This window comes from Rana temporaria, chromosome 3 (assembly GCF_905171775.1).
Source record: "Rana temporaria chromosome 3, aRanTem1.1, whole genome shotgun sequence".
Lineage (NCBI taxonomy): Eukaryota > Metazoa > Chordata > Amphibia > Anura > Ranidae > Rana > Rana temporaria.
The window spans coordinates 379261-401151 of NC_053491.1; the positions used below are offsets into that span (position 1 = coordinate 379261).

A 21891-nucleotide genomic window follows, 5' to 3' on the forward strand; every position below is an offset into this window, starting at 1 on the left:
GCGCCATTGAAGGACGCGGCCTTGGGGTGGCAAAGGGAGTAAATCCGGGCTGCTTCTGCTGCATCTTGTACTGGACTATGGAAGTGCAAAAATCAATATTCCGCAATTCCCGCCTTCTGGGGCGGAGCCAATTCTACAGAGTCATGTGACGGGAGTTGGATGTACTCAGTAGAGGAAGAAAATCACGTTTATAGACCAGATTGGATTGGAATCGTTTTCTATCCACACATTGATGATCGATTGATGAGATTCCTGAAGGGGAGGATATATCTAAGAAGTGAGGAGTTTCCCATATTACACATTTATTGATCACTTGGTGGAGATCTGGTGAGCCTTTCATTATCACTTGGAGGAGATCTGGTGAGCCTTTCATTATCACTTGGTGGAGATCTGGTGAGCCTTTCATTATCACTTGGTGGAGATCTGGTGAGCCTTTCATTATCACTTGGTGGAGATCTGGTGAGCCTTTCATTATCACTTGGTGGAGATCTGGTGAGCCTTTCATTATCACTTGGTGGAGATCTGGTGAGCCTTTCATTATCACTTGGTGGAGATCTGGTGAGCCTTTCATTATCACTTGGTGGAGATCTGGTGAGCCTTTCATTATCACTTGGTGGAGATCTGGTGAGCCTTTCATTATCACTTGGTGGAGATCTGGTGAGCCTTTCATTATCACTTGGTGGAGATCTGGTGAGCCTTTCATTATCACTTGGTGGAGATCTGGTGAGCCTTTCATTATCACTTGGTGGAGATCTGGTGAGCCTTTCATTATCACTTGGTGGAGATCTGGTGAGCCTTTCATTATCACTTGGTGGAGATCTGGTGAGCCTTTCATTATCACTTGGAGGAGATCTGGTGAGCCTTTCATTATCACTTGGTGGAGATCTGGTGAGCCTTTTATTATCACTTGGAGGAGATCTGGTGAGCCTTTCATTATCACTTGGTGGAGATCTGGTGAGCCTTTCATTATCACTTGGTGGAGATCTGGTGAGCCTTTCATTATCACTTGGAGGAGATCTGGTGAGCCTTTCATTATCACTTGGTGGAGATCTGGTGAGCCTTTCATTATCACTTGGTGGAGATCTGGTGAGCCTTTTATTATCACTTGGAGGAGATCTGGTGAGCCTTTCATTATCACTTGGTGGAGATCTGGTGAGCCTTTCATTATCACTTGGTGGAGATCTGGTGAGCCTTTTATTATCACTTGGAGGAGATCTGGTGAGCCTTTCATTATCACTTGGTGGAGATCTGGTGAGCCTTTCATTATCACTTCAGGAGAAGCTCCAATTATATGTGAGATCTCGGCGCACATCGAGGAGAATTGTTCCCGGGGCTTTCTATGGACTTTTCTTAATAATATTTTGGGCACTTTATTGACTGAATCTGATTACAGTAAACCTTGGTTTGAGAGCGTTTTGCAAGACAAGTAACATTTTTTAATACATTTTGCCTTGATATACAAGCGATGTCTTGATGTACAAGCGATGCCTTGATGTACAAGCGATGCCTTGATATACAAGTGATGTCTTGATATACAAGCGATGTCTTGGTATACAAGCGATGTCTTGATATACAAGCGATGTCTTGATATACAAGCGATGTCTTGATATAGAAGCGATGACTTGATATACAAGCGATGTCTTGATATACAAGCGATGACTTGATATACAAGCGATGTCTTGATATACAAGCGATGACTTGATATACAAGCGATGTCTTGATATACAAGCGATGTCTTGATATACAAGCGATGTCTTGATATACAAGCGATGTCTTGATACACAAGCGATGTCTTGATATAGAAGCGATGACTTGATATACAAGCGATGTCTTGATATACAAGCGATGACTTGATATACAAGCGATGTCTTGATATACAAGCGATGTCTTGATATAGAAGCGATGACTTGATATACAAGCGATGTCTTGATATACAAGCGATGTCTTGATATACAAGCGATGTCTTGATATACAAGCGATGTCTTGATATACAAGCGATGTCTTGATATACAAGTGATGTCTTGATATACAAGCGATGACTTGATATACAAGCGATGTCTTGACATACAAGCGATTATTTGATATACAAGCGATGTCTTGATATACAAGCGATGTCTTGATATACAAGTGATGTCTTGATATACAAGCGATGACTTGATATACAAGCGATGTCTTGACATACAAGCGATGTCTTGATATACAAGCGATGCCTTGATATACAAGCGATTATTTGATATACAAGCGATGTCTTGATATACAAGCGATGTCTTGATATACAAGTGATGTCTTGATATACAAGCGATGTCTTGATATACAAGCGATGTCTTGATATACAAGCGATGTCTTGATATACAAGCGATGTCTTGATATAGAAGCGATGACTTGATATACAAGCGATGTCTTGATATACAAGCGATGACTTGATATACAAGCGATGTCTTGATATACAAGCGATGTCTTGATATAGAAGCGATGACTTGATATACAAGCGATGTCTTGATATACAAGCGATGTCTTGATATACAAGCGATGTCTTGATATACAAGCGATGTCTTGATACACAAGCGATGACTTGATATACAAGTGATGTCTTGATATACAAGCGATGACTTGATATACAAGTGATGTCTTGATATACAAGCGATGTCTTGATATACAAGCGATTATTTGATATACAAGCGATGTCTTGATGTACAAGCGATGACTTGATATACAAGCGATGTCTTGATATACAAGCGATGTCTTGATATACAAGCGATGTCTTGATATACAAGCGATTATTTGATATACAAGCGATGTCTTGATATACAAGCGATGTCTTGATATACAAGCGATGTCTTGATGTACAAGCGATGTCTTGATGTACAAGCGATGACTTGATATACAAGCGATGTCTTGACATACAAGCGATGTCTTGATATACAAGCGATGTCTTGATATACAAGCGATGTCTTGATATACAAGCGATGTCTTGATATACAAGTGATGTCTTGATATACAAGCGATGACTTGATATACAAGCGATGTCTTGACATACAAGCGATGTCTTGATATACAAGCGATGTCTTGATATAAGAGTAGGGTCACAACTGAGTATAAAAGAGAAGAGGGGCGCCTCCTCTAAGTGTAGCAATATGGTTACATGTAATAAGGAGATTTAGCAACTCACATGGTTGATGATTAGGAGAGGCACATCTAAGTATGCAGACACTCGGGGTAAAGATGTCCACATAGACCATCCCCCGCACTGCCATCGTCCCTTCCACGCTGCGCTCCACGAGCCGCTCACGCCTCGCTCTCAGATCACTTGACTGCAGGGTAGTCTTCCCGTTCACGATTGCAGACTGACATCGGTGAGAGCCGGCGGTGCGGGGGATGGTCTATGTGGACAGCTTTACCTCTTATTGCTACACTTAGAGGCGGAGCCTCTCTTCTCTGGAGCTCCTCCTGGATTTTCCTTCTGATCCCCTTGTGGAGGATTCCATTGGTGGACATTTTATGGTCACACAACCAATCACATCGCTAGAATCTTTTTATATGGACTATAGAGGGAAGGACTTCTGAATAAATGGCTGTGGAACGAATCATCTGAGTTTCCATTATTTCTTATGGGGAAATTTGCTTTGATATACAAGCGCTTTGGATTATAAGCGTGTTTCCGGAACGAATTATCCGAGGATTTAATATTTTCTGGTTATTTTGTCTTTATATTTATTCTCTCTGTTGGTTTATCAGAATCTTTGGGCGCAGTGTTAGAATATCTTGGGATTTGCGATTGGCGCCGTTACCGCATTTCCTATGTTTCCTCAATAACTAGAATATGCGATAAAAATTCCACCATAAACCTTCCCGGAAGAGAATGGCCACCTACCTCCTTGGGGTGATCCCCCACCAGCCGGAACTTCCTGGGGGTCTTGCTGCGCGCGTACTTGCACCCATTGAAGTACATACTCCAGGAACATCCGAAGGAGAAGGAGGCGCCGCAGGTGTTGGGATCCTTCCCTTGGCATGCGCAGGTCCGGCTACAACACACAGGAAATCAACAACTTTACCATCTCTTCTAATATTCGGGGCATCAAACATTATCGCTGCCCAATCAGAATTCCTCGGAATCTGGGACCGAGTATTTCCGAATCAGGGACCGAGTATTTCCGAATCCGGGACCGAGTATTTCCGAATCCGGGACCGAGTATTTCCGAATCCGGGACCGAGTATTTCCGAATCCGGGACCGAGTATTTCCGAATCCGGGACCGAGTATTTCCGAATCAGGGACCGAGTATTTCCGAATCTGGGACCGAGTATTTCCGAATCTGGGACCGAGAATTTCCGAATCTGGGACCGAGTATTTCCGAATCAGGGACCGAGTATTTCCGAATCAGGGACCGAGTATTTCCGAATCAGGGACCGAGTATTTCCGAATCTGGGACCGAGTATTTCCGAATCTGGGACCGAGTATTTCGAATCTGGGACAGAGTATTTCCGAATCTGGGACCGAGTATTTCCGAATCTGGGACCGAGAATTTCCGAATCTGGGACCAAGTATTTCCGAATCAGGGACCGAGTATTTCCGAATCAGGGACCGAGTATTTCCGAATCTGGGACCGAGTATTTCCGAATCTGGGACCGAGTATTTCCGAATCTGGGACCGAGTATTTCCGAATCTGGGACCGAGAATTTCCGAATCTGGGACCAAGTATTTCCGAATCAGGGACCGAGTATTTCCGAATCAGGGACCGAGTATTTCCGAATCTGGGACCGAGCCGCCTGTATATAGTGTGAGGTCACCTAAAGTATTAGCTAGTAGTGGGAGACGATTAGGGGTGTAGAAAGGACGATGGGGGAGGGGGGGGTAATAGGGGACGATGGGGGAGGGGGGGGTAATAGGGGACGATGGGGGAGGGGGGGGTAATAGGGGACGATGGGGGAGGGGGGTAATAGGGGACGATGGGGGAGGGGGGGGTGTAATAGGGGACGATGGGGGGGGGGTAATAGGGGACGATGGGGGGGGGTAATAGGGGACGATGGGGGAGGGGGGGTAATAGGGGACGATGGGGGAGGGGGGGGGAAGAGGGGACGATGGGGGAGGGGGGGTAATAGGGGACGATGGGGGGTAATAGGGGACGATGGGGGAGGGGGGGTAATAGGGGACGATGGGGGAGGGGGGGTAATAGGGGACGATGGGGGAGGGGGGGTAATAGGGGACGATGGGGGAGGGGGGGGTAATAGGGGACGATGGGGGAGGGGGGGTAATAGGGGACGATGGGGGGTGTAGAAGGGACGATGGGGGGGGGGGTAATAGGGGACGATTAGGGGTGTAGAAGGGACGATGGGGGAGGGGGTAATAGGGGACGATTAGGGGTGTAGAAGGGACGATGGGGGAGGGGGGGGGACGATGGGGGGTAATAGGGGACGATGGGGGAGGGGGGGGGACGATGGGGGGTAATAGGGGACGATGGGGGGGGGTAATAGGGGACGATGGGGGTGTAGAAAGGACGATGGGGGAGGGGGGGTAATAGGGGACGATGGGGGAGGGGGGGTAATAGGGGACGATGGGGGGTAATAGGGGACGATGGGGGAGGGGGGGTAATAGGGGACGATGGGGGGTAATAGGGGACGATGGGGGAGGGGGGGTAATAGGGGACGATGGGGGAGGGGGGGTAATAGGGGACGATGGGGGAGGGGGGGTAAAGGGGGACGATGGGGGAGGGGGGGTAATAGGGGACGATGGGGGAGGGGGGGTAAAGGGGGATGATGGGGGAGGGGGGGGACGATGGGGGAGGGGGGGACGATGGGGACCTCGTATATCTTTTATGGAGTTGCTCAGGTTCTGGAATAGTCTGGAGCTCCTTACCCTAAACTTCTCGGACATTGCTGATGATGTCATACGGACAGTATATATATATATATGAGAGGAGGGCGTTATTCCTAAGACTTCATCATTGGGTTTCACAGTCTCCTCCTACATGGGGGGGGGGGGGGTGGAAACGGCCCATTACAGGCAGGGACCCCGGGCCCCTATACTTGAAGAGCAGATGGGGTGACACAGATCGCACTTTCCCAGCACTTCCTCCCGTGGTCACTAATCCCAGCACCACCTCTTCAGGAACTGCCAATCTGCCTGGCTACAGCTGCCCCTTTCACTTGCCCACCTGGCTACTTCTCACCAGTCCTTCCAGACTGACTTCTCAGGAGATCTCCTGGATGTGCTGACCGGCTCCCGCTGTCCTCTCCATCCTCCCGCTGTCCTCTCCATCCTCCCGCTGTCCTCTCCTGGCTCCCGCTGTCCTCTCCTTGACTCCCGCTGTCCTCTCCTTGACTCCCGCTGTCCTCTCCTGGCTCCCGCTGTCCTCTCCTTGACTCCCGCTGTCCTCTCCTGGCTCCCGCTGTCCTCTCCTTGACTCCCGCTGTCCTCTCCTTGACTCCCGCTGTCCTCTCTCTCCTTGCTCCCGCTGTCCTCCTCTCCTGGCTCCCGCTGTTCTCTCTCTCTCCATCTTCCCGCTGTCCTCTCTCCATCCTCCCGCTGTCCTTTCTCTCCATCCTCCCGCTGTCCTCTCTCCATCCTCCCGCTGTCCTCTCTCCTGGCTCCCGCTGTCCTCTCTCCATCCTCCCGCTGTCCTCTCTCCATCCTCCCGCTGTCCTCTCTCTCCATCCTCCCGCTGTCCTCTCTCCATCCTCCCGCTGTTCTCTCTCTCTCCATCTTCCCGCTGTCCTCTCTCCATCCTCCCGCTGTCCTCTCTCCATCCTCCCGCTGTCCTCTCTCCATCCTCCCGCTGTCCTCTCTCTCCTTGCTCCCGCTGTCCTCTCTCTCCTTGCTCCCGCTGTCCTCTCTCCATCCTCCCGCTGTCCTCTCTCCTGGCTCCCGCTGTCCTCTCTCCATCCTCCCGCTGTCCTCTCTCCATCCTCCCGCTGTCCTCTCTCTCCTTGCTCCCGCTGTCCTCTCTCTCCTTGCTCCCGCTGTCCTCTCTCCATCCTCCCGCTGTCCTCTCTCCTGGCTCCCGCTGTCCTCTCTCCATCCTCCCGCTGTCCTCTCTCCATCCTCCCGCTGTCCTCTCTCTCCATCCTCCCGCTGTTCTCTCTCTCTCCATCCTCCCGCTGTCCTCTCTCCATCCTCCCGCTGTCCTCTCTCCCTCCTCCCGCTGTCCTCTCTCCATCCTCCCGCTGTCCTCTCTCTCCATCCTCCCGCTGTCCTCTCTCCCTCCTCCCGCTGTCCTTTCTCTCCATCCTCCCGCTGTCCTCTCTTGGCTCCCGCTGTTCTCTCTCTCTCCATCCTCCCGCTGTCCTCTCTCCATCCTCCCGCTGTCCTCTCTCCATCCTCCCGCTGTCCTCTCTCCTAGCTCCCGCCGTCCTCTCTCCATCCTCCCGCTGTCCTCTCTCCTGGCTCCCGCTGTCCTCCTCTCCATCCTCCCGCCGTCCTCTCTCCATCCTCCCGCCGTCCTCTCTCCTGGCTCCCGCTGTCCTCTCTCTCCATCCTCCCGCTGTCCTCTCTCTCCTGGCTCCCGCTGTCCTCCTCTCCATCCTCCCGCTGTCCTCCTCTCCATCCTCCCGCCGTCCTCTCTCCATCCTCCCGCCGTCCTCTCTCCTGGCTCCCGCTGTCCTCTCTCTCCATCCTCCCGCTGTCCTCTCTCTCCTGGCTCCCGCTGTCCTCTCTCTCCATCCTCCCGCTGTCCTCTCTCTCCATCCTCCCGCTGTCCTCGCACTCCTGGCTCCCGCTGTCCTCTCTCCTTGCTCCCGCTGTCCTCTCTCTCCATCCTCCCGCTGTCCTCTCTCCATCCTCCCGCTGTCCTCTCTCTCCTGGCTCCCGCTGTCCTCTCTCCATCCTCCCGCTGTCCTTTCTCTCCATCCTCCCGCTGTCCTCTCTCTCCTTGCTCCCGCTGTCCTCTCTTGGCTCCCGCTGTTCTCTCTCTCTCCATCCTCCCGCTGTCCTCTCTCCATCCTCCCGCTGTCCTCTCTCTCCATCCTCCCGCTGTCCTCTCTCCATCCTCCCGCTGTCCTCTCTCTCCTTGCTCCCGCTGTCCTCTCTTGGCTCCCGCTGTTCTCTCTCTCTCCATCCTCCCGCTGTCCTCTCTCCATCCTCCCGCTGTCCTCTCTCCATCCTCCCGCTGTCCTCTCTCCATCCTCCCGCTGTCCTCTCTCTCCTGGCTCCCGCCGTCCTCTCTCCTGGCTCCCGCTGTCCTCTCTCTCCTTGCTCCCGCTGTCCTCTCTCTCCTTGCTCCCGCTGTCCTCCTCTCCATCCTCCCGCTGTCCTCTCTCTCCTGGCTCCCGCCGTCCTCTCTCCTGGCTCCCGCTGTCCTCTCTCCTGGCTCCCGCTGTCCTCTCTCCATCCTCCCGCTGTCCTCTCTCCATCCTCCCGCTGTCCTCTCTCCATCCTCCTGCTGTCCTCTCTCTCCTGGCTCCCGCCGTCCTCTCTCCTGGCTCCCGCTGTCCTCTCTCCTGGCTCCCGCTGTCCTCTCTCCATCCTCCCGCTGTCCTCTCTCCATCCTCCCGCTGTCCTCTCTCCATCCTCCCGCTGTCCTCTCTCCCTCCTCCCGCTGTCCTCTCTCCCTATTCCCGCTGTCCTCTCTCCCTCCTCCCGCTGTCCTCTCTCCCTATTCCCGCTGTCCTCTCTCCCTCCTCCTGCTGTTCTCTCTCCATCCTCCCGCTGTCCTCTCTCCATCCTCCTGCTGTCCTCTCTCCATCCTCCTGCTGTCCTCTCTCCATCCTCCCGCTGTCCTCTCTCTCTTGGCTCCCGCTGTCCTCTCTCCATCCTCCCGCTGTCCTCTCTCCATCCTCCCGCTGTCCTCTCTCCATCCTCCGGCTGTCCTCTCTCCATCCTCCCGCTGTCCTCTCTCCATCCTCCCGCTGTCCTCTCTCCATCCTCCCGCTGTCCTCTCTCTCCATCCTCCCGCTGTCCTCTCTCTCCATCCTCCCGCTGTCCTTTCTCTCCATCCTCCCGCTGTCCTCTCTCCATCCTCCCGCTGTCCTCTCTCCATCCTCCCGCTGTCCTCTCTCTCCATCCTCCCGCTGTCCTCTCTCCATCCTCCCGCTGTCCTCTCTCTCCATCCTCCCGCTGTCCTCTCTCCATCCTCCCGCTGTCCTCTCTCTCCATCCTCCCGCTGTCCTCTCTCTCCTTGCTCCCGCTGTCCTCCTCTCCTGGATCCCGCTGTCCTCTCTCTCCATCCTCCCGCTGTCCTCTCTCCATCCTCCCGCTGTCCTCTCTCCATCCTCCCGCTGTCCTCTCTCTCCTGGCTCCCGCCGTCCTCTCTCCTGGCTCCCGCTGTCCTCTCTCTCCTTGCTCCCGCTGTCCTCTCTCTCCTTGCTCCCGCTGTCCTCCTCTCCATCCTCCCGCTGTCCTCTCTCTCCTGGCTCCCGCCGTCCTCTCTCCTGGCTCCCGCCGTCCTCTCTCCTGGCTCCCGCTGTCCTCTCTCCATCCTCCCGCTGTCCTCTCTCCATCCTCCCGCTGTCCTCTCTCCATCCTCCTGCTGTCCTCTCTCTCCTGGCTCCCGCTGTCCTCTCTCTCCATCCTCCCGCTGTCCTCTCTCCATCCTCCTGCTGTCCTCTCTCCATCCTCCCGCTGTCCTCTCTCCATCCTCCCGCTGTCCTCTCTCTCTTGGCTCCCGCTGTCCTCTCTCTCCATCCTCCCGCTGTCCTCTCTCCATCCTCCCGCTGTCCTCTCTCTCCTTGCTCCCGCTGTCCTCTCTCCATCCTCCCGCTGTCCTCTCTCCATCCTCCCGCTGTCCTCTCTCTCCTTGCTCCCCTCTCTCCTGGCTCCCGCTGTCCTCTCTCCATCCTCCCGCTGTCCTCTCTCTCCTGGCTCCCGCTGTCCTCTCTCCATCCTCCCGCTGTCCTCTCTCCATCCTCCCGCTGTCCTTTCTCTCCATCCTCCCGCTGTCCTTTCTCTCCTTGCTCCCGCTGTCCTCTCTCCTGGCTCCCGCTGTCCTTTCTCTCCTTGCTCCCGCTGTCCTCTCTTTCCTTGCTCCCGCTGTCCTCTCTCCTGGCTCCCGCTGTCCTCCTCTCCTGGCTCCCGCTGTTCTCTCTCTCTCTCCATCCTCCCGCTGTCCTCTCTCCATCCTCCCGCTGTCCTCTCTCTCCTGGCTCCCGCTGTTCTCTCTCTCCATCCTCCCGCTGTTCTCTCTCTCTCCATCCTCCCGCTGTCCTCTCTCTCCATCCTCCCGCTGTTCTCTCTCTCTCCATCCTCCCGCTGTCCTCTCTCCATCCTCCCGCTGTCCTCTCTCTCCTTGCTCCCGCTGTCCTCTCTCTCCTTGCTCCCGCTGTCCTCTCTTGGCTCCCGCTGTTCTCTCTCTCTCCATCCTCCCGCTGTCCTCTCTCTCCATCCTCCCGCTGTCCTCTCTCTCCATCCTCCCGCTGTCCTCTCTCCATCCTCCAGCTGTCCTCTCTCCATCCTCCCGCTGTCCTCTCTCTCCATCCTCCCGCTGTCCTCTCTCCATCCTCCCGCTGTCCTCTCTCTCCATCCTCCCGCTGTCCTCTCTCCATCCTCCCGCTGTCCTCTCTCCATCCTCCCGCTGTCCTCTCTCTCCTGGCTCCCGCCGTCCTCTCTCCTGGCTCCTGCTGTCCTCTCTCTCCTTGCTCCCGCTGTCCTCTCTCTCCTTGCTCCCACTGTCCTCTCTCCATCCTCCCGCTGTCCTCTCTCTCCTGGCTCCCGCCGTCCTCTCTCCTGGCTCCCGCCGTCCTCTCTCCTGGCTCCCGCCGTCCTCTCTCCATCCTCCCGCTGTTCTCTCTCTCTCCATCCTCCCGCTGTCCTCTCTCTCCTGGTTCCCGCTGTGCTCTCTCCATCCTCCTGCTGTCCTCTCTCTCCTGGCTCCCGCTGTCCTCTCTCTCCATCCTCCCGCTGTCCTCTCTCCATCCTCCTGCTGTCCTCTCTCTCTTGGCTCCCGCTGTCCTCTCTCTCCATCCTCCCGCTGTCCTCTCTCCATCCTCCCGCTGTCCTCTCTCCATCCTCCCGCTGTCCTCTCTCTCCTGGCTCCCGCTGTCCTCTCTCCATCCTCCCGCTGTCCTCATCTCCATCCTCCCGCTGTCCTCTCTCCATGCTCCCGCTGTCCTCTCTCCATCCTCCCGATGTCCTCCTCTCCATCCTCCCGCTGTCCTCTCTCCATCCTCCCGCTGTCCTCTCTCCATCCTCCCGCTGTCCTCTCTCCATCCTCCCGCTGTCCTCTCTCCATCCTCCCGCTGTCCTCTCTCCATCCTCCGGCTGTCCTCTCTCTCCATCCTCCCGCTGTCCTCTCTCCATCCTCCCGCTGTCCTCTCTCCATCCTCCCGCTGTCCTCTCTCCTGGCTCCCGCTGTCCTCTCTCTCCTTGCTCCCGCTGTCCTCTCTCCATCCTCCCGCTGTCCTCTCTCCTGGCTCCCGCTGTCCTCTCTCCATCCTCCCGCTGTCCTCTCTCCATCCTCCCGCTGTCCTCTCTCCATCCTCCCGCTGTCCTCTCTCTCCATCCTCCCGCTGTTCTCTCTCTCTCCATCCTCCCGCTGTCCTCTCTCCATCCTCCCGCTGTCCTCTCTCCATCCTCCCGCTGTCCTCCTCTCCTGGCTCCCGCTGTCCTCTCTCCATCCTCCCGCTGTCCTCTCTCCATCCTCCCGCTGTCCACTCTCTCCTGGCTCCCGCTGTCCTCTCTCTCCTGGCTCCCGCTGTCCTCTCTCCATCCTCCCGCTGTCCTCTCTCTCCATCCTCCCGCTGTCCTCTCTCCATCCTCCCGCTGTCCTCTCTCCTTCCTCCCGCTGTCCTCTCTCCATCCTCCCGCTGTCCTCTCTCCATCCTCCCGCTGTCCTCTCTCTCCATCCTCCCGCTGTCCTCTCTCCATCCTCCCGCTGTCCTCTCTCTCCATCCTCCCGCTGTCCTCTCTCCATCCTCCCGCTGTCCTCTCTCTCCATCCTCCCGCTGTCCTCTCTCTCCATCCTCCCGCTGTCCTCTCTCCATCCTCCCGCTGTCCTCTCTCCATCCTCCCGCTGTCCTCTCTCTCCATCCTCCCGCTGTCCTCTCTCCATCCTCCCGCTGTCCTCTCTCTCCATCCTCCCGCTGTCCTCTCTCCATCCTCCCGCTGTCCTCTCTCTCCATCCTCCCGCTGTCCTCTCTCCATCCTCCCGCTGTCCTCTCTCCATCCTCCCGCTGTCCTCTCTCCCTGTTCCCGCTGTCCTCTCTCCATCCTCCCGCTGTCCTCTCTCCATCCTCCCGCTGTCCTCTCTCCATCCTCCCGCTGTCCTCTCTCCATCCTCCCGCTGTCCTCTCTCTCCTTGCTCCCGCTGTCCTCTCTCTCCCTGCTCCCGCTGTCCTCCTCTCCTGGCTCCCGCTGTCCTCTCTCCATCCTCCCGCTGTCCTCTCTCTCCATCCTCCCGCTGTCCTCTCTCCATCCTCCCGCTGTCCTCTCTCCATCCTCCCGCTGTCCTCTCTCCATCCTCCCGCTGTCCTCTCTCCATCCTCCCGCTGTCCTCTCTCTATCCTCCCGCTGTCCTCTCTCCATCCTCCCGCTGTCCTCTCTCCATCCTCCCGCTGTCCTCTCTCCATCCTCCCGCTGTCCTCTCTCTCCATCCTCCCGCTGTCCTCTCTCCATCCTCCCGCTGTCCTCTCTCTATCCTCCCGCTGTCCTCTCTCCATCCTCCCGCTGTCCTCTCTCTCCTGGCTCCCGCTGTCCTCTCTCCATCCTCCCGCTGTCCTCTCTCCATCCTCCCGCTGTCCTCTCTCTCCATCCTCCCGCTGTCCTCTCTCTCCCTGCTCCCGCTGTCCTCCTCTCCTGGCTCCCGCTGTCCTCTCTCCATCCTCCCGCTGTCCTCCTCTCCATCCTCCCGCTGTCCTTTCTCTCCATCCTCCCGCTGTCCTCTCTCCATCCTCCCGCTGTCCTCTCTCCATCCTCCCGCTGTCCTCTCTCCATCCTCCCGCTGTCCTCTCTCCATCCTCCCGCTGTCCTCTCTCCATCCTCCCGCTGTCCTCCTCTCCATCCTCCCGCTGTCCTTTCTCTTCATCCTCCCGCTGTCCTCTCTCCATCCTCCCGCTGTCCTCTCTCCATCCTCCCGCTGTCCTCTCTCTCCATCCTCCCGCTGTCCTCTCTCCATCCTCCCGCTGTCCTCTCTCTATCCTCCCGCTGTCCTCTCTCCATCCTCCCGCTGTCCTCTCTCCATCCTCCCGCTGTCCTCTCTCTCCATCCTCCCGCTGTCCTCTCTCTCCATCCTCCCGCTGTCCTCTCTCTCCATCCTCCCGCTGTCCTCTCTCCATCCTCCCGCTGTCCTCTCTCTCCATCCTCCCGCTGTCCTCTCTCTCCATCCTCCCGCTGTCCTCTCTCCATCCTCCCGCTGTCCTCTCTCTCCTGGCTCCCGCTGTCCTCTCTCCATCCTCCCGCTGTCCTCTCTCCATCCTCCCGCTGTCCTCTCTCTCCATCCTCCCGCTGTCCTCTCTCTCCATCCTCCCGCTGTCCTCTCTCCATCCTCCCGCTGTCCTCTCTCTCCTGGCTCCCGCTGTCCTCTCTCCATCCTCCCGCTGTCCTCTCTCTCCATCCTCCCGCTGTCCTCTCTCTCCATCCTCCCGCTGTCCTCTCTCTCCCTGCTCCCGCTGTCCTCCTCTCCTGGCTCCCGCTGTCCTCTCTCCATCCTCCCGCTGTCCTCTCTCCTGGCTCCCGTGCCTCTGTGTGTTGTAGAGGGTCTATCCAGCACCCAGGCCCAAGGTCACCCCCCCCCAGACTTGGGGGCTCCCTCAAGGGCCACTGACAGCCTCCCTAGCACCCCATCTCCATCTTCCACCCAAGACACACTGTCCATGCTGGCCTAACCCATGAGTATTAATGAGGTACCTTCCCCCTGCCAGCCCAATTTGCTCCGGATTGGCTGATGCCCTCATCAATACTCCAAGCAGCCCCTCCTAGACTCCACCCTCTACTTATGGAATCTTCTCAAATGTTCCGGAGAACAGGGAGATGTACCAGAGATGCTGCTTGCGGAGTCATCCAGCCTCCCTGAGTCACTCATCCATGACCCATATTCAACCCAGACCTGGCTCTTAGCCAAGCCGATCTACCTCCTCCAACAACTTTGTTGTAAAATGGTACCTAGGTAGGTGTTCTGGGGGTGGGGACATCACTATATGGTTATATGATGGTACCTAGGTAGGTGTTCTGGGGGTGGGGACATCACTATATGGTTATATGATGGTACCTAGGTAGGTGTTCTGGGGGTGGGGGCATCACTATATGGTTATATGATGGTACCTAGGTAGGTGTTCTGGGGGTGGGGACATCACTATATGGTTATATGATGGTACCGAGGTAGGTGTTCTGGGGGTGGGGGCATCACTATATGGTTATATGATGGTACCTAGGTAGGTGTTCTGGGAGTGGGGACATCACTATATGGTTATATGATGGTACCTAGGTAGGTGTTCTGGGGGTGGGGGCATCACTATATGGTTATATGATGGTACCTAGGTAGGTGTTCCGGGGGTGGGGACATCACTATATGGTTATATGATGGTACCGAGGTAGGTGTTCTGGGGGTGGGGGCATCACTATATGGTTATATGATGGTACCTAGGTAGGTGTTCCGGGGGGTAGAGGCATCACTATATGGTTATATGATGGTACCTAGGTAGGTGTTCTGGGGGTGGGGGCATCACTATATGGTTATATGATGGTACCGAGGTAGGTGTTCTGGGGGTGGGGGCATCACTATATGGTTATATGATGGTACCTAGGTAGGTGTTCTGGGGGTGGGGACATCACTATATGGTTATATGATGGTACCTAGGTAGGTGTTCTGGGGGTGGGGGCATCACTATATGGTTATATGATGGTACCTAGGTAGGTGTTCTGGGGGTGGGGACATCACTATATGGTTATATGATGGTACCTAGGTAGGTGTTCTGGGGGTGGGGGCATCACTATATGGTTATATGATGGTACCTAGGTAGGTGTTCTGGGGGTGGGGACATCACTATATGGTTATATGATGGTACCTAGGTAGGTGTTCTGGGGGTGGGGACATCACTATATAGTTATATGATGGTACCTAGGTAGGTGTTCTGGGGGTGGGGACATCACTATATGGTTATATGATGGTACCTAGGTAGGTGTTCTGGGGGTGGGGGCATCACTATATGGTTATATGATGGTACCTAGGTAGGTGTTCCGGGGGTGGGGGCATCACTATATGGTTATATGATGGTACCTAGGTAGGTGTTCTGGGGGTGGGGACATCACTATATGGTTATATGATGGTACCTAGGTAGGTGTTCTGGGGGTGGGGGCATCACTATATGGTTATATGATGGTACCTAGGTAGGTGTTCCGGGGGGTAGAGGCATCACTATATGGTTATATGATGGTACCGAGGTAGGTGTTCTGGGGGTGGGGACATCACTATATGGTTATATGATGGTACCTAGGTAGGTGTTCTGGGGGTGGGGACATCACTATATGGTTATATGATGGTACCTAGGTAGGTGTTCTGGGGGTGGGGACATCACTATATGGTTATATGATGGTACCTAGGTAGGTGTTCTGGGGGTGGGGGCATCACTATATGGTTATATGATGGTACCTAGGTAGGTGTTCTGGGGGTGGGGACATCACTATATGGTTATATGATGGTACCTAGGTAGGTGTTCTGGGGGTGGGGGCATCACTATATGGTTATATGATGGTACCGAGGTAGGTGTTCTGGGGGTAGGGACATCACTATATAGTTATATGATGGTACCTAGGTAGGTGTTCTGGGGGTGGGGGCATCACTATATGGTTATATGATGGTACCTAGGTAGGTGTTCTGGGGGTAGGGACATCACTATATGGTTATATGATGGTACCTAGGTAGGTGTTCTGGGGGTAGGGGCATCACTATATGGTTATATGATGGTACCGAGGTAGGTGTTCCGGGGGGTAGAGGCATCACTATATGGTTATATGATGGTACCTAGGTAGGTGTTCTGGGGGTGGGGACATCACTATATGGTTATATGATGGTACCTAGGTAGGTGTTCTGGGGGTGGGGGCATCACTATATGGTTATATGATGGTACCGAGGTAGGTGTTCTGGGGGTAGGGGCATCACTATATGGTTATATGATGGTACCTAGGTAGGTGTTCTGGGGGTGGGGACATCACTATATAGTTATATGATGGTACCTAGGTAGGTGTTCTGGGGGTGGGGACATCACTATATGGTTATATGATGGTACCTAGGTAGGTGTTCTGGGGGTGGGGGCATCACTATATGGTTATATGATGGTACCTAGGTAGGTGTTCTGGGGGTGGGGGCATCACTATATGGTTATATGATGGTACCGAGGTAGGTGTTCTGGGGGTGGGGGCATCACTATATGGTTATATGATGGTACCGAGGTAGGTGTTCCGGGGGTGGGGGCATCACTATATGGTTATATGATGGTACCTAGGTAGGTGTTCTGGGGGTGGGGGCATCACTATATGGTTATATGATGGTACCTAGGTAGGTGTTCTGGGCGTCGGGACATCACTATATGGTTATATGATGGTACCGAGGTAGGTGTTCCGGGGGTGGGGGCATCACTATATGGTTATAAGATGGTACCGAGGTAGGTGTTCTGGGGGTGGGGGCATCACTATATGGTTATATGATGGTACCTAGGTAGGTGTTCTGGGGGTGGGGACATCACTATATGGTTATATGATGGTACCTAGGTAGGTGTTCTGGGGGTGGGGACATCACTATATGGTTATAAGATGGTACCGAGGTAGGTGTTCTGGGGGTGGGGGCATCACTATATGGTTATATGATGGTACCTAGGTAGGTGTTCTGGGGGTGGGGACATCACTATATGGTTATATGATGGTACCGAGGTAGGTGTTCTGGGGGTGGGGGCATCACTATATGGTTATATGATGGTACCTAGGTAGGTGTTCTGGGGGTGGGGGCATCACTATATGGTTATAAGATGGTACCGAGGTAGGTGTTCTGGGGGTGGGGGCATCACTATATGGTTATATGATGGTACCTAGGTAGGTGTTCTGGGGGTGGGGGCATCACTATATGGTTATATGATGGTACCTAGGTAGGTGTTCTGGGGGTGGGGGCATCACTATATGGTTATATGATGGTACCTAGGTAGGTGTTCTGGGCGTCGGGACATCACTATATGGTTATATGATGGTACCGAGGTAGGTGTTCCGGGGGTGGGGGCATCACTATATAGTTATATGATGGTACCTAGGTAGGTGTTCCGGGGGTGGGGGCATCACTATATGGTTATATGATGGTACCTAGGTAGGTGTTCTGGGGGTGGGGACATCACTATATGGTTATATGATGGTACCTAGGTAGGTGTTCTGGGGGTGGGGGCATCACTATATGGTTATATGATGGTACCTAGGTAGGTGTTCTGGGGGTGGGGACATCACTATATGGTTATATGATGGTACCTAGGTAGGTGTTCTGGGGGTGGGGGCATCACTATATGGTTATATGATGGTACCTAGGTAGGTGTTCTGGGGGTGGGGACATCACTATATGGTTATATGATGGTACCGAGGTAGGTGTTCTGGGGGTGGGGACATTACTATATGGTTATATGATGGTACCTAGGTAGGTGTTCTGGGGGTGGGGGCATCACTATATGGTTATATGATGGTACCGAGGTAGGTGTTCCGGGGGTGGGGGCATCACTATATGGTTATATGATGGTACCTAGGTAGGTGTTCTGGGGGTGGGGGCATCACTATATGGTTATATGATGGTACCTAGGTAGGTGTTCTGGGGGTGGGGACATCACTATATGGTTATATGATGGTACCTAGGTAGGTGTTCTGGGGGTGGGGGCATCACTATATGGTTATATGATGGTACCTAGGTAGGTGTTCCGGGGGGTAGAGGCATCACTATATGGTTATATGATGGTACCTAGGTAGGTGTTCTGGGGGTGGGGGCATCACTATATGGTTATATGATGGTACCTAGGTAGGTGTTCTGGGGGTGGGGGCATCACTATATGGTTATATGATGGTACCTAGGTAGGTGTTCTGGGGGTGGGGACATCACTATATGGTTATATGATGGTACCTAGGTAGGTGTTCTGGGGGTGGGGGCATCACTATATGGTTATATGATGGTACCTAGGTAGGTGTTCTGGGGGTGGGGACATCACTATATGGTTATATGATGGTACCTAGGTAGGTGTTCCGGGGGTGGGGGCATCACTATATGGTTATATGATGGTACCTAGGTAGGTGTTCTGGGGGTGGGGGCATCACTATATGGTTATATGATGGTACCTAGGTAGGTGTTCTGGGCGTCGGGACATCACTATATGGTTATATGATGGTACCGAGGTAGGTGTTCCGGGGGTGGGGGCATCACTATATGGTTATAAGATGGTACCGAGGTAGGTGTTCTGGGGGTGGGGGCATCACTATATGGTTATATGATGGTACCTAGGTAGGTGTTCTGGGGGTGGGGGCATCACTATATGGTTATATGATGGTACCTAGGTAGGTGTTCTGGGGGTGGGGGCATCACTATATGGTTATATGATGGTACCTAGGTAGGTGTTCTGGGGGTGGGGACATCACTATATGGTTATATGATGGTACCGAGGTAGGTGTTCTGGGGGTGGGGACATCACTATATGGTTATATGATGGTACCTAGGTAGGTGTTCTGGGGGTGGGGGCATCACTATATGGTTATATGATGGTACCTAGGTAGGTGTTCTGGGGGTGGGGGCATCACTATATGGTTATATGATGGTACCTAGGTAGGTGTTCTGGGGGTGGGGGCATCACTATATGGTTATAAGATGGTACCGAGGTAGGTGTTCTGGGGGTGGGGGCATCACTATATGGTTATATGATGGTACCTAGGTAGGTGTTCTGGGGGTGGGGGCATCACTATATGGTTATATGATGGTACCTAGGTAGGTGTTCTGGGGGTGGGGGCATCACTATATGGTTATATGATGGTACCTAGGTAGGTGTTCTGGGGGTAGAGGCATCACTATATGGTTATATGATGGTACCTAGGTAGGTGTTCCGGGGGGTAGAGGCATCACTATATGGTTATATGATGGTACCTAGGTAGGTGTTCTGGGGGTGGGGGCATCACTATATGGTTATATGATGGTACCGAGGTAGGTGTTCTGGGGGTGGGGGCATCACTATATGGTTATATGATGGTACCTAGGTAGGTGTTCTGGGGGTGGGGGCATCACTATATGGTTATATGATGGTACCGAGGTAGGTGTTCTGGGGGTGGGGGCATCACTATATGGTTATATGATGGTACCTAGGTAGGTGTTCTGGGGGTGGGGACATCACTATATGGTTATATGATGGTACCTAGGTAGGTGTTCTGGGGGTGGGGACATCACTATATGGTTATATGATGGTACCTAGGTAGGTGTTCCGGGGGTGGGGGCATCACTATATGGTTATATGATGGTACCTAGGTAGGTGTTCCGGGGGGTAGAGGCATCACTATATGGTTATATGATGGTACCTAGGTAGGTGTTCTGGGGGTGGGGGCATCACTATATGGTTATATGATGGTACCTAGGTAGGTGTTCTGGGGGTGGGGGCATCACTATATGGTTATATGATGGTACCTAGGTAGGTGTTCTGGGGGTGGGGGCATCACTATATGGTTATATGATGGTACCTAGGTAGGTGTTCTGGGGGTGGGGACATCACTATATGGTTATATGATGGTACCTAGGTAGGTGTTCTGGGGGTGGGGACATCACTATATGGTTATATGATGGTACCGAGGTAGGTGTTCTGGGGGTGGGGACATCACTATATGGTTATATGATGGTACCTAGGTAGGTGTTCTGGGGGTGGGGGCATCACTATATGGTTATATGATGGTACCTAGGTAGGTGTTCTGGGGGTGGGGGCATCACTATATGGTTATATGATGGTACCTAGGTAGGTGTTCTGGGGGTGGGGGCATCACTATATGATTATATGATGGTACCTAGGTAGGTGTTCTGGGGGTGGGGGCATCACTATATGGTTATAAGATGGTACCGAGGTAGGTGTTCTGGGGGTGGGGGCATCACTATATGGTTATATGATGGTACCTAGGTAGGTGTTCTGGGGGTGGGGGCATCACTATATGGTTATATGATGGTACCTAGGTAGGTGTTCTGGGGGTGGGGGCATCACTATATGGTTATATGATGGTACCTAGGTAGGTGTTCTGGGGGTGGGGACATCACTATATGGTTATATGATGGTACCTAGGTAGGTGTTCCGGGGGTGGGGGCATCACTATATGGTTATATGATGGTACCTAGGTAGGTGTTCTGGGGGTGGGGGCATCACTATATGGTTATATGATGGTACCTAGGTAGGTGTTCTGGGGGTGGGGACATCACTATATGGTTATATGATGGTACCTAGGTAGGTGTTCTGGGGGTGGGGACATCACTATATGGTTATATGATGGTACCTAGGTAGGTGTTCTGGGGGTGGGGGCATCACTATATGGTTATATGATGGTACCTAGGTAGGTGTTCTGGGGGTGGGGACATCACTATATGGTTATATGATGGTACCTAGGTAGGTGTTCTGGGGGTGGGGGCATCACTATATGGTTATATGATGGTACCTAGGTAGGTGTTCCGGGGGGTAGAGGCATCACTATATGGTTATATGATGGTACCTAGGTAGGTGTTCTGGGGGTGGGGGCATCACTATATGGTTATATGATGGTACCGAGGTAGGTGTTCTGGGGGTGGGGGCATCACTATATGGTTATATGATGGTACCTAGGTAGGTGTTCTGGGGGGGGGGGCATCACTATATGGTTATATGATGGTACCTAGGTAGGTGTTCTGGGGGTGGGGACATCACTATATGGTTATATGATGGTACCTAGGTAGGTGTTCTGGGGGTGGGGGCATCACTATATGGTTATATGATGGTACCTAGGTAGGTGTTCCGGGGGGTAGAGGCATCACTATATGGTTATATGATGGTACCTAGGTAGGTGTTCTGGGGGTGGGGGCATCACTATATGGTTATATGATGGTACCTAGGTAGGTGTTCTGGGGGTGGGGGCATCACTATATGGTTATATGATGGTACCTAGGTAGGTGTTCCGGGGGGTAGAGGCATCACTATATGGTTATATGATGGTACCTAGGTAGGTGTTCTGGGGGTGGGGACATCACTATATGGTTATATGATGGTACCTAGGTAGGTGTTCCGGGGGGTAGAGGCATCACTATATGGTTATATGATGGTACCTAGGTAGGTGTTCTGGGGGTGGGGGCATCACTATATGGTTATATGATGGTACCGAGGTAGGTGTTCTGGGGGTGGGGGCATCACTATATGGTTATATGATGGTACCGAGGTAGGTGTTCTGGGGGTGGGGGCATCACTATATGGTTATATGATGGTACCGAGGTAGGTGTTCTGGGGGTGGGGGCATCACTATATGGTTATATGATGGTACCGAGGTAGGTGTTCTGGGGGTGGGGGCATCACTATATGGTTATATGATGGTACCGAGGTAGGTGTTCTGGGGGTGGGGGCATCACTATATGGTTATATGATGGTACCTAGGTAGGTGTTCTGGGGGTGGGGACATCACTATATGGTTATATGATGGTACCTAGGTAGGTGTTCTGGGGGTGGGGGCATCACTATATGGTTATATGATGGTACCTAGGTAGGTGTTCTGGGGGTGGGGACATCACTATATGGTTATATGATGGTACCTAGGTAGGTGTTCCGGGGGGTAGAGGCATCACTATATGGTTATATGATGGTACCGAGGTAGGTGTTCTGGGGGTGGGGACATCACTATATGGTTATATGATGGTACCTAGGTAGGTGTTCTGGGGGTGGGGACATCACTATATGGTTATATGATGGTACCGAGGTAGGTGTTCTGGGGGTGGGGGCATCACTATATGGTTATATGATGGTACCGAGGTAGGTGT

At 53.5% G+C, this 21891-nt stretch overlaps 1 protein-coding gene across 1 annotated transcript in view; it reads right to left on the minus strand.

Moving 5' to 3' along the window:
* The window catches only part of TET3 (tet methylcytosine dioxygenase 3), a 178427-nt gene that overhangs the window by 31994 nt on the left and 124542 nt on the right, over positions 1-21891 (minus strand). Inside the window, exon 8 of the mRNA XM_040342173.1 lies at positions 3872-4022. Within this exon, the coding sequence (XP_040198107.1) occupies positions 3872-4022 (151 nt within the window). The remainder of the gene's footprint in view (positions 1-3871; positions 4023-21891) is intronic.